Below are 12,183 nucleotides of genomic sequence, written 5' to 3'. Positions count from 1 at the left end.
CCTTATCAATATACTTTCAATTACATAATTATAAAATTATCAATATAGAATCATCGAATCATAGAATTGCTGAAGTTGGAAGGGACCTTTAAGATCATCAAGTCCAACCTACCCTGACAAAAACCACTTCTAAACCATGTCCCTAAGTACCACATCTACCCTTTTTTTGAACACCTCTAGGATTGGTGAATCCACCACCTCCCTGGGCAGCCTATTCCAATGTTTAATAACCCTTTCAGTGAAAAAGTGTTTCCTAATATTCAATCTAAACCTGCCCTGACATAACTTGAACCCATTTCCTCTCGTCCTATCACTTGTCACCAGGGAGGTCAGCCCCCACCTCTCTACAACCTCCTTTCAGGTAGTTGTAGAGGGTGATAAGGTCTCCCCTCAGCCTCCTCTTCTCCAGGCTAAACAACCCCAGTTCCCTCAGGCGTTCCTCATAAGATTTGTCCTCCAGACCCCTCACCAGCTTTGTAGGCCTATAATTTCAAAACACAGCACTGTAATGCTGTGCTTAATGTACTTAAATGTAAGATAAATAAAAATAGATAAGGCTGCTTTCTTTAAGTATTTCGTAACTGTTTTTTAAACAATAACTTTTGGTTAAGTATTTTATCTGTGATAACATTCACTACTTTGTCCATGGCGCTTCTGATGTACTTTTAAATGTTTATGGAATAGTAACAGACTAAGCTAACCAAAACCTGGTAGTGCTGTAAATTTATAAACTATTTGCTCAAGGACAAATCTGGGGCCTGAAAACATCAATAACATGACTAGCATTACCAGACAGTGAAAACAAAATTTTTATGTGCAATGTGCATCAATATGATGTTACATTTCTAAAAAAGATCCAACTTACAATGCTGTGTATCTGTCCATTGCAGACTGCACATCTCTACGGTAAACCGTTCGAAGTATTACCATGACAGGATCAAATTCCTTATCCCAAACTTCAGCTGTTGTTTAAAAGAAGTCACATGTTAAAATTCTCTTTACAGACCTTACCACTTATTGTAGATTCTCTTCTTAACTAGCTTTAATTAATGTAATTTTCTATTATAGAATATTTTTTTCAGCAGAGTAATTTTTAATAATTCTTACTAATCATACTTACTATACTAATAATTACTACTACTTATCAAGATATCAAAATCTCACCAAAAATATTTTTCTTAGTTCCAAAACAAAAAAATAACAGTCTGTTAAGGCAACAGATCTTTTCTATTCACAAGTCTTACTTTAGTGTCTTCTAGCTTTCTTTTCTGTTACATAATAATTTACAGTGTGGGATAAAGATAAAAAGAAAAAAATCAAGTATTTCTAATAAAATAACAGTTGCAACATGTGCTGACGAAATCTTTTCTAAAAAAAAAAATAAATTCCAAATTAATTTTAAAATCTAGAGTAATTTTATTTATGCAATTGTTAATATACAAAGGCAAGCCCAAAACCATCTTTTCTGTATGCATCCTGTTTTGCTCGCTTTAATTTCGACTACATGTAAGAAATGGTTTTAATTATTTTTCACTTGGTACTTCATAAGTACAAGTCCTCTTGAAAATAGGAAGTAAAGACTGCAGCGAAGTTAGTAGGGAGGTGATATTTAACTATTAAGTGCAGTGAGCCAAATGACTATAACATCACAATTTTTTGTTCAGTCTCGAAAATGGCCAGGTTTCTTATTTAATAACATTTGTGACCAACCTTTTATGAACATGTCTTTGTTTTATAACTAATATCTATGTATTATTTTCGCATTAAAATCTTAGTTATCTCTGTTTAATTTAGTAACTCTAAAATAACACCGAGTGGTTTTTCAGAGCAATCACAAACAGAGAATCCTAAACAGACAATAAATAAAGATATTCCATTTAACTGATACTTTTTTTTGTATTCACAAGTTATTAAAAAACAAAACTAAGTTTCCAACCTAAAGTCAAATGAAGATGTTCATTTTATTAATTGTTTGTAAGTGTTAAGCTCCATAACATAGCAGTATGAAGGCAAGGTTCAATGATCCCATCAAAGGGAGAAGAAAACCAGTGGATACAGAATTTTAGCTCCAGCAGCAGGCATAGCAGAATGCAAGCTCTAACAACATTCTTTAAAGTTTTCACAGGCAAAAGTAGGCAGCTATATCATGCTTTTGAGATTAATTTCCCCCAGGCGGGAAGACAAGTGGTCTACTCCTATTAACCCCTGCTAATCAGTTTACAGATCCCCTCATACACTGCTAAGAGAGAACACTTTGCATAGTTTCAACTATGTATGAAATATGATCAAACTTAGCTAGCGAAAAATACATTTTTTCTGGACAGTTTACTACTGCCAGCTGACACACAGACCAAGTTTGTTTGGGCTGCTAATTCACAATGAGGACAAAGGACTAAGAGGGAGCCACATGGGGAATATTAGAAATGCACACACAGCTCATCTTCAGCACAAAAATCCACAGAGAACAGAAGAACTATGTCCTTTCTCTGAAGTTGATTTGACTTTTTAAACCTATGGCTAATGGAAGCAAAATCTGGGGCTTCTGTGATCATAAAGTAGATTTTTTTTTTTCCTCTAAATTTAGGGAAAAAAGGGATTAGGAGGAATGGATCTCAACGTGACTTGCTCAAACTGTGACAGGCCACAAACTACAATTTTTAAAAGCAACTGGAATACCACCATTCATTTTGAGAACCTATATAGTCTCATAAAGATTATAAACACTTAAAAGGCTATAGTACACAGGAAAACCATGCTAGCTTTTATTAATGCAAAAGCTCTTTCAGTTTTTTGTTACTTCAAGAAACGGGGATCCTCCATAGAGTTACAAATTACTTCAGTATTCACTGCTATAGACGAGATACTTAAAAAAAAAAAATTAAGATAAGCAATCTATTCCAGAGGTAAACTATTTTTTAAAAAACACCAAAAAACCCCAAAACACTATAATCTAGCATCAGATTCCCTAAAGTGTTATAATTAAAATACCATAATCCATCTTTTTTTTTCCTTTACACTGTATTAGAAAAAAAGACCAGCATGTCACAAGCCTCAGAAACCAGACGTGACATAGGGAAATGCAATTTACAGAACAGTAAAATAAAGTTATTTTAAATACATAGGTGCCTAATTAGACATCAAGGAATCAGAACGAATTAATTCCCAAAACTTTGGTTTTACAAAATTACTTCATGGGTTGTTAATTTGTATAAAAGTAAGAGCTTCACTGACTCATCAATCTCCCAGTACAAAAACTGGCAAACAAGTTAGTACAGCATTGGTTCCTACATTAATAGCAACAAAAAAATCCACAAAAGAACACAGCCTACAAACCAAATGGTTTCAAAACTGTCAGACCCCAACCCTGCCAGCTCTCAAGGGAGGTACCCGGGGGAGGAAGGAGTTAATCCCTCTTCAGCTTTGCCAAGAGCTGAAGCACAACCAGAGCACATGGAGCATTTCAGATTCCTACAGGCTACAGGCTTATCTGCTCAGTGACAGAAAACAGTAATGGAACAACGAGTTCTTAAATTCCTACTCTCCTTTGATATACCAACACTACATCGAGTCCAATTTAGACAATGACAAGTTGGTCAGGGGAAGAAACCAGTCATTTTTGCACTGTTTGCATTGTAGAACTATAGAACAACATTGTATAACTAGTCTTGCCTGAACTTTGTTCCAGATGCTCACTATTGACTGGGAAAAATGTTACAGGCTACTAAGGACAGTTAAGCAATATATAAGAAAGAATTATGTATCATGATACCTTTAATAACCAAAACGTGGAGAAGTTTGAATAAAGTATCTTTGCAACCAACACCTCACTAGTGCAAACAGTTCTAAACTCTACCAAACATACATCATGTTTTTTTAAATCACATAAATTATTAACTGTGCAGATCAGTGAAATACAAATAACATAATTTTCCAGTTCTCCATTCTTTCTCTTGCTTTCTAAGGATACCTGATTAATACAAGCTCATTTTCACTCTAGATCAAAATGAATTTATTAAAGATTCTTAACAGTCTTTAGCAACGCTCTTAAATATAAGCAATAGACAATAATGAAAAAGTTTTGTGGGGTTTTGGGTTTGGTTTTTTTGTGGGTTTTTATGATTGTCTGGTGGGCTGTTTTGGGGGTTTTGGTTTGGTTTTTTTTTGTTGTTGTTGTTCTTTAATAAAAAAAAAACCCTTTAGTTAAACATCTTACAACTGAGCATGCTATAAGAGGACATCGATTACCATACCTTTAGGTGTATACATTCCTTGTTGCATGGAACCTCCAGGTTCAAAAACAGGAGCTTTAAAATCAGCAACGGCTGACAAGACTGATTCAAAGCTTAAGCTTCCTGGAATAATACCACTTTTAGGATTGGGGTTTTCTGGAATGTAATGTTTGCGTTAAGGAAAGCAAAGTTAACTTAGTTGTAGGACACAGCATTTTACTTCCTTCTTGACATTTTCAGTCACTCATTTCAGAGGCTACATTTCGGCAGTGCTCTGTGTTTACCACAAGAGGTCTGTATGCTCCAGCTGCTATGGAACAGTAACTATTACTGAAGTGAATCAAAGCCTCCTAGCTAGGACATTAAACTTTTTAAAGCAAGCCAATTGCTACATGCTTGGCTCAAGAGGTAAGTATTAAATAAGAAATAAAAAACCTACTACCTGTAGTCCATATAACGTTTTTGTACTTGACTTTATTTACTAACACTTTGGCTCTCTTCATAGCATATTTTGCATTTACAGATAAGCGCAGAAAAAGCAAGTAAATAGCTTGGGATCCATAAACACAGTAAGTAATTCTCCACCTTGGACTAGCTATTTCTCATTTTTGGTAGTGATACTTAATTGACCTACCCCAACTCACAAATAAGGAAACTTCTGCTTAGTGATAAGTGATTGCTTGTATAAATTATTCACTTATTTTACATAGTTAAGTGATTGAGTTACTAGGTCGTATTGTAACAATAATTGTTATTATATATTTGTAACTCAATCACTTCCTTTCCTGTCTTTATAAATTCCTAATATTTTTGCTCAATGCCTATGACCGGATTGCAAGCTCTTTTGGGCAACCACCACAAGCTATTTAATTTACTTACACAGCTTATACACCGATAGCAGTAAAACCTGAGTGTTTGTAGTCAACTGTGTGGGGACATGAACCATATCATGGAGCAAAACAGACTTCGTAGAATTTGCTATTCTTCAGGTAAGACACTTCCCCCATAATGCGTACATTTGCCTCCGATTTCAAAGCAGCATTCAGAATTGCTATTATTTGCATCTTCAGCTATTGATAGCAAAAGCCAATATAGCATAGAGTAACTTCTTTTTATACTGGCATAAAATTGGCAATAATCAAAAGCTCAAATCCAGACAAAGGTGATGCTTGGCTAAACTTTCTACAATGTCATTGGAAAAGACTTTTCACCTCACACCTAAAAGACTTTTGTAGTGTTACAAAATAATAAACATGAAAAGAGCAGTTAAGCATTTTGTATCAAAACCAATTTAAAACTATTACAAAGTATTGCATATTTTCTAAGAAAGACCAAAGCTGGAGCACATGCTTTTACTTATGGTAAGTATATGAAAACACACCTTTACACAATTTCTTATAATTATGTAAGCTGAAAACATGTTCAAGCTCCGCAATCCCACTACTATCCAGGTACCTGTCATTCTCATTCATGCACATTAGTTAATATATTCCAAGGATATGAGATCCAACAATGAACTGTGTGTCCTGTCATTCATACAGAGTTGGGCTACCATCTCTGCTCTGAGGATCTCATCATCTGTCATTCCTAGAGTAATAAAATTTAAAGAGCCATTAAAATAGCATGATTCTAAAACACATTCAGCATACATTTGTCATTAAACATGTTAAACTTGATGCAAACATTAATATTACTAATGATACAGTGCTATAAAAATACAGTCAAAAAAAAAGGGAGGGGGGCACAAATGCTAACGGAGACACAACCTCAGTTGGAAAAGACGGGTACAAACTGAAACTGCTGTCTTTCCAAAAAAGATACAGAATCCTCATGAGATCACATACACAAATCAGCCACTTCCATTAAAGCCAGTTTTCTCCATTCCTATGTATTTTGTCTATTTCTAATCATAAGGGATTAAAATTCAGTAACTGGCAAAAACGAAACCAAGTATTGAATACTTTAAGTTATTATATGGCTAATCAGCTTTATGGTAGCTACTAAATGTTGAATATAAATGAACATGCATGTTATTTACATACAAGTATTCCTAAAGCAGCGATTCTTACCTAAATGTAAACGAAGACTTAACAGAAGGACCAAAAACGTTAAGGCTCCTTCCAGCATGGACCTTTCATGTTCTGAATCAAGAACTGTATTTTGATGCTGTGATGCCATCGTTAACAGATCTACCACCTTAAATCTACATAGCAAAGAGTAAAGTCAGAAACATCATTCTCCAACATTAAAACACCAATGTGAAATGTGCTGATAAACTCAGGACACCATTCACAACCACCCCAAATGAATACAAAATTAAATGCATATAATTCAACAGTATGCAAACGTACATGAAAACCCTCTTATTTGTAGATTTGGATTTTTATTTAACTACTTACAGAATGTACTATAGTGGTATTTACTCCACATGGAAACACCTTACATTTATGAACATAAAAAAAGCTAATGCCAATTAACCTGTTTTATTCTATCCAGAAAAGCAGACTTTCTTTCTGTGTCTCTTACTACTGCAACTCTATTTATCTACTTCTTCAGGCTAGCATATACTGAAAGCTTGCATATGAACATGTGCAAAACTTAAAAAAACCTAAAGATGCTCGGAAAACAAATGTCTGAAGCTTCACTACTGCACTGTAAATCAAAAGCCAACTCTGTATAAAATAAAGGATATACTTTGAGATACCTTCTTCAGTAGAGCCCTTCACATAAGTGTTAGTTTTGGCTAGGCAGAGCTGTACCACTGAAAGTGCGTAGCAGGTATGGACCCTTTCTCTCACATGGCATAAATTAGTCAACAGCTAGCACACATTGAACCACAGTGTTCATCTTTTAACCCTACCTTTCAAAAACAGATGAAATAAAATAATCTGGGTCCAGCCTGGAGGCACAGACCTGTGAAAAGAGAATAAATTAATTTTATTCAGTAGTTTGTTTGTAAACAAGTATTGGCTTGGCTTCTCAGAAAACATAACTTACTTGCAGCAGATAAATGTCAGGATCAATCATTGAATTGCAGAAATGAGACTGCACATAAGTCATGGCCTGTCCTTTAATTTGTAGGCCATTTCTAACCCACATGTTGCTGTGTATTTCAGAAAGACTTGCCTGTTCAGGGAAAGTTAAATAAAAAGTTACAAACATTTCAGGGATATTCAGCTATTCCGTTCAACGTTAGCAGATCATCAATATATTATCACGCATATACATACACAGCCACCACATTTTCTGTAAAAGTATAATTTTTTATCCTCATTTACTTTTCCTGAGGAGTAAGGGATGAAAAGGAATCACTGCAAGTTTATGAAAGAGAGAGAGCACACTTTCATATGAGCACATATTTCTAACAAGGAAAGCTATCAAAGCTGATGAAGTGATTTAATTATCTATTTATTTATAAAATCTTGAAAAGTACTCCAAAGATGAAGGCACCATGGTTAAAAACAAGTTTGGTATAAAAGCAGTGATTACAAATACTGCTCACTATCACTTACATACAAATAAATAAAAATTTGTAAAAAAAAAAATGTTGCAATGTGCATCTATTGTTGAATTCATTCTCTATTTATAATATGAAATGTTCAGATTCAGGTTTCTTCTCTGCTTGCGCTCCATTGGTAGCTATTCCACGAACACGAAATTCCATGTTTTCAAAGGGTAAATTGCTCCTAACCTTTTGAAAGCGCTAAAGTGAATATTATTATCATACTTCTCAGAGTATGATAACTAATGCCACATGCCAGGAGCAATGGGTACAAGTTAGAACACAGGAAGTTCCGTTCAAATACACGGAAAAACTTCTTTACGGTGAGGGTGACAGAGCACTGGCACAGGCTGCCCAGGGAGGTTGTGGAGTCCCCTTCTCTTGAGATTTTCAAGACCCGCCTGGATGCAGTCCTGAGTAATGTGCTCTGGGCAATCCTGCTTTAGCAGGGGAGTTGGACTAGATGATCTCTAGAGGTCCCTTCCAACTCTGAAACTCCATGATTCCGTGATACTTAATTTTGGAAATCGGAAGGAAAAAAAAAATAGTTTATCCTAACTACTCAGTATATTCTAGTTATTAATGTCACATATCGTTTATTTTGATATTCTACAATTAAGACATACTCCCCCTTGTTAAATACTTCTAAATGTATTTAAATGACTGGTGTTTAAAGAATCGGACAGCAGCTTTTCTGTTGTATATCTGTACATCTGCATCAAAGTCCGAAGTCTGCCCGTACCTGAATCTGAAGCGGGTGAATCATGAGTTTCATCAGCATCTCTTGATCTGGCAAGATGGTATCCAGATCTAGTTCTTGGCATTTGACAGCCTAGATCAAAAGCAAGCACAGACTGTACTGAAAAAAAAAATCACACTCAACCGGGTATTTCCATCTTCTGTGTGACTAAAACATGTGCTTACCTTACTTAAAAACATGGCAAAGTAACGGTGCAGTGGCAAATGAAAAGTAACTTGGTTAGGAGCTGGCTGAAAGTAAAATAAAGATATTTTAATATCATATATTAAAAAAAACAAACCTACAAATGTCTTTGTCACAACCACCAAGAACAGTATCTTGCATGTCTTCATTTGATGGACTTACTTTCCACTAACCTAGTATTACTTCATCCCCTTGCACTTTCTGGTGATTTAGAAATTTCCCATATTTAGCCTGCTGTAGTTAATCTCTTACTAAGCTAATGACACTCTGAATTGATTGAGAATATTGCTTGCTTGCTAAGGTAGCAAGGCTGCTTCCCACTACAATATCAGAAGAGGATTTTTGTCTTGCCATCGCTTGAGTTCTTCATTCAGCAGAAAAGTAGTACATCAATGGCACTGCTTTTAAGACTCACACAGCTAAGTTTGCACCAGTAAATCTAAATCATTAAGACTTTACAAAGGATCCTAGGTCATAACATTGCAACTATTAACTACAAATTCTGATTTCAGCAAGTCAATCCTTTTTCAATCAGTACATAGAATTATGATTTAATTTAAGGGGTAAGTGTATCACCTTTGAAGTTTAACCAGATTTTCATAGTACTTTGCTCAAATTCATTAAGGATACTTACCTCATCTACAAAGTTGATAGCATCAAACCAGTCCTGAAGGGCTTCAAGGCAGTATCTGACAACGTTTCGTGTGTATTCCTGTGTTTCCTGCAGTAAGAGAAACCAGTGTACTACATGAGCCAAAATATTTTTCAGTGTCACTGTTTACCTACTCAAATAAATATGATGATTTCAAGAATATATTTAGAGTACATAGTTCATGCCCTCATCAAGTAGAAAATAGAAAATATTAGGATGGTTTCATTGTTACTTTAAAGGATGACCATTTCAATGGTGAGAATTAAGGCACATTCAGAATGGTCAGCTGGGCCTACTGCCTACTGTTGTTTAATTTACCCATTTATTTTTTACCAAAAATTTAGAGATGTAAGCATAAAAAGTCTTTTCATGCAATCAAAAGGAATGGCTAATGTTCTGTAAGTTTCATCTACTGAAACAACCTTACAGTTTGCTAAAACAATGCACACGAAATACAAGGATAACTCAACACTGCAGCAATTTTAACAATAAGCAAACTTTGTTATGATTGTATGATATAACTCTATAACAATGCCCTAAAACTAAAATATATTTCAGATTAAATCATGTATGTCAAGACTAGATCTGTACATTGCCCTCCAGGAGAGAAGCAGTGATGTGCAAGAAGGGAAGGCAGGAGGGGAGCTAAACCAAATTGTTCTGTGATTAGTGGAACTTACAATGCCCCATTTCTTAGACTTCCTTTAATCTTCCCTTCCCCCTGAACACAGGCACCAGACCTGCCTCAAACTCTTAGGATATCTATGACACACTTCTCATGCAAAAAGCCAGCAGTGCGTTGGCCAGCCAGAAGCAGTACAAGTGCTGACCAGCTCAGTCAGACAACTTTTCTCATCACAAAATACAACAGCAACACTCCCATCCTGCTGCTCCATGTGCTATGGTGGTGAGGCTCTGCCAGCTTTCCCTTGCCTGTGGGACGGAGCTGGAATCTCTTCCCACCCATCAGGTTTCACTACACAAGTACAAAAATTAAGCTATGAAATTTGTAAAACTCTTTCAGATTTATTGAGAACAACCAAAGGGCTCAAACATGGGGGTGAAGATATGACTGACGTGTCAACATATGGAGCAAGGAACCATACAGGCCTTAAACAAAAGGCAGACCATCCCACCCTAAGCTAAAAGGAGAGGAATGCTTCAAAACGCCAGAAGTTATAATTCAGTTTCCAAAAGATAATTTAGACTCATCAATTGATACACTCATAATGTATCAGTATAACTTATATCATGGAAAGGCTTTTGCAACTGCCTGGTTTTAACTGTTTTAAAATTGCATGATGTCTCACACACAATTTTTCAGTGCACAGTTCAATTCAGGTATTACTGTCTTGTGGTTGCTATTACATATCTTAACAAGCTAATTTCAAAGATAAGTATTGATTTCATTAAAAATAACCATAAACAGACAAATGTTTTTGGGTTTTTTTTAACATGTTAAGCATTCCTATAAGCTGATGGATTCCATTTTTATTATAACTTAGTATAATTTACAGTCTAGTAACAAGTCTTTGCTCTAGTGAGAAGACCATGAGATGTCAGAACCTAAGAGACTTTCACCTCAGGTTGTTAGTAAAACAACCCAAAACCATAAACTACTCCATCCCCAATCATAACACAGGGTCTATTTACATTATACTCACATTAGGGACAACTTATGTATCTCCTTTTCCACTGAACAAAGGCAGAATGACTCAGAGACATTTAGCAATTTCTTCATCAGATTAGAAATTATTCCACATGTGCAGTCATAGGGAATGACTGTATACATCCCTAACTTGTAGTCCCAGTTTTGAAGACAATAAATTGGGTACAAGCATGAATTCTATACTCACTATACACAGAATCCAAGTTGGTCAGTCTTATATATTTGGTAAACAAAGACAGCAAAACCAAGTCTTTTCAAACACAAAACAGACAGACCTTTCAAGCCATGAGAACTCTAGAATAAATCAGCAACAAAACTAGGAATAATGTCAGAGAAATGTTAGTCTTACCCTAACTTTGCAGTGTGACAGAAGACCCCACATCGGCTGGGCACAGGCTTCCAGTTCAGCAGCAAAGGCAGCATAGTATGTCTGCGATTCAAACTCCACATGCTCATTTAATTCTCGTTTATTTAAATTCATGCCTTCAAAGATTTAAACAGAGTTATACAACCAAATATTTAACTAGGGCTAAGTGGAATGCAGTATTTTTAGTGTTCACACTAAAAATGTCAAAAAAAAAAAAATTTTTAGTGTTCACACTAAAAATGCATTCACACACCTATTAAAATAAAAAACCACAAGCTGTAACAATCTATCGTATCTAGCAGCAGAATAATAGATAAAATATGAGAACAAGCAAAGTTTGAGCAGAAATAGACCAGAAAAGAACAGCTCTAGATTGCCTAATAACTGCAGTCCTTGCTGTTCGGGTGATGCTAACATGGATAGCAGCCTTTCTGCTTTGAACCTCACTTAGTCAATGAGAACATTTGGATGGAAAATATCTCATCCTCTTTCTAGGCAGAACTTCTATCAACACTGAAAAGTTCGAGATTTTTAACTATTTCTTTAAATAATAAAAAAAGTTTCCTCACAGCAACACTTAGAAAAAGATCCAGATTTATCAATTAATTTAGCCAATATTTAAATTTAGAACTTCACCAGTAAACCAATTCTAGCATAAGTTATGATTTGTACTTTAAGTATAACCTGAGAATTCTGGCACCATGAACCTCAGTCAAGTGTGATGCAATTGCTCATCAACTAGTCCACACAAGACAGTGATCCATTAGATCCTTTTCAAATCTATCTGTTTCCTTCCAGGAATACAGACTTGTAAGAATACT

The 12,183-nt window shown here is 35.3% G+C and overlaps 1 protein-coding gene across 1 annotated transcript in view; it reads right to left on the bottom strand.

Annotated features, from left to right (window-relative positions):
- UBR3 (ubiquitin protein ligase E3 component n-recognin 3) overlaps positions 1-12,183 on the bottom strand; it is a 121,788-nt gene that overhangs the window by 74,700 nt on the left and 34,905 nt on the right. Inside the window, exons 10-19 of the mRNA XM_082484547.1 lie at positions 11,345-11,478; positions 9,309-9,395; positions 8,656-8,721; positions 8,474-8,563; positions 7,227-7,355; positions 7,090-7,142; positions 6,299-6,432; positions 5,731-5,816; positions 4,251-4,392; positions 866-962 (exon numbers count right to left, since the gene is read on the bottom strand). Of these exons, the coding sequence (XP_082340673.1) occupies positions 866-962; positions 4,251-4,392; positions 5,731-5,816; positions 6,299-6,432; positions 7,090-7,142; positions 7,227-7,355; positions 8,474-8,563; positions 8,656-8,721; positions 9,309-9,395; positions 11,345-11,478 (1,018 nt within the window). The remainder of the gene's footprint in view (positions 1-865; positions 963-4,250; positions 4,393-5,730; positions 5,817-6,298; positions 6,433-7,089; positions 7,143-7,226; positions 7,356-8,473; positions 8,564-8,655; positions 8,722-9,308; positions 9,396-11,344; positions 11,479-12,183) is intronic.

Source organism: Vanellus vanellus (assembly GCF_965231255.1).
Source record: "Vanellus vanellus genome assembly, chromosome: 5".
Taxonomy (NCBI): domain Eukaryota; kingdom Metazoa; phylum Chordata; class Aves; order Charadriiformes; family Charadriidae; genus Vanellus; species Vanellus vanellus.
Note: the sequence above shows the minus strand (reverse complement) of the source record. Positions and strands in the feature narration are given on the sequence as shown.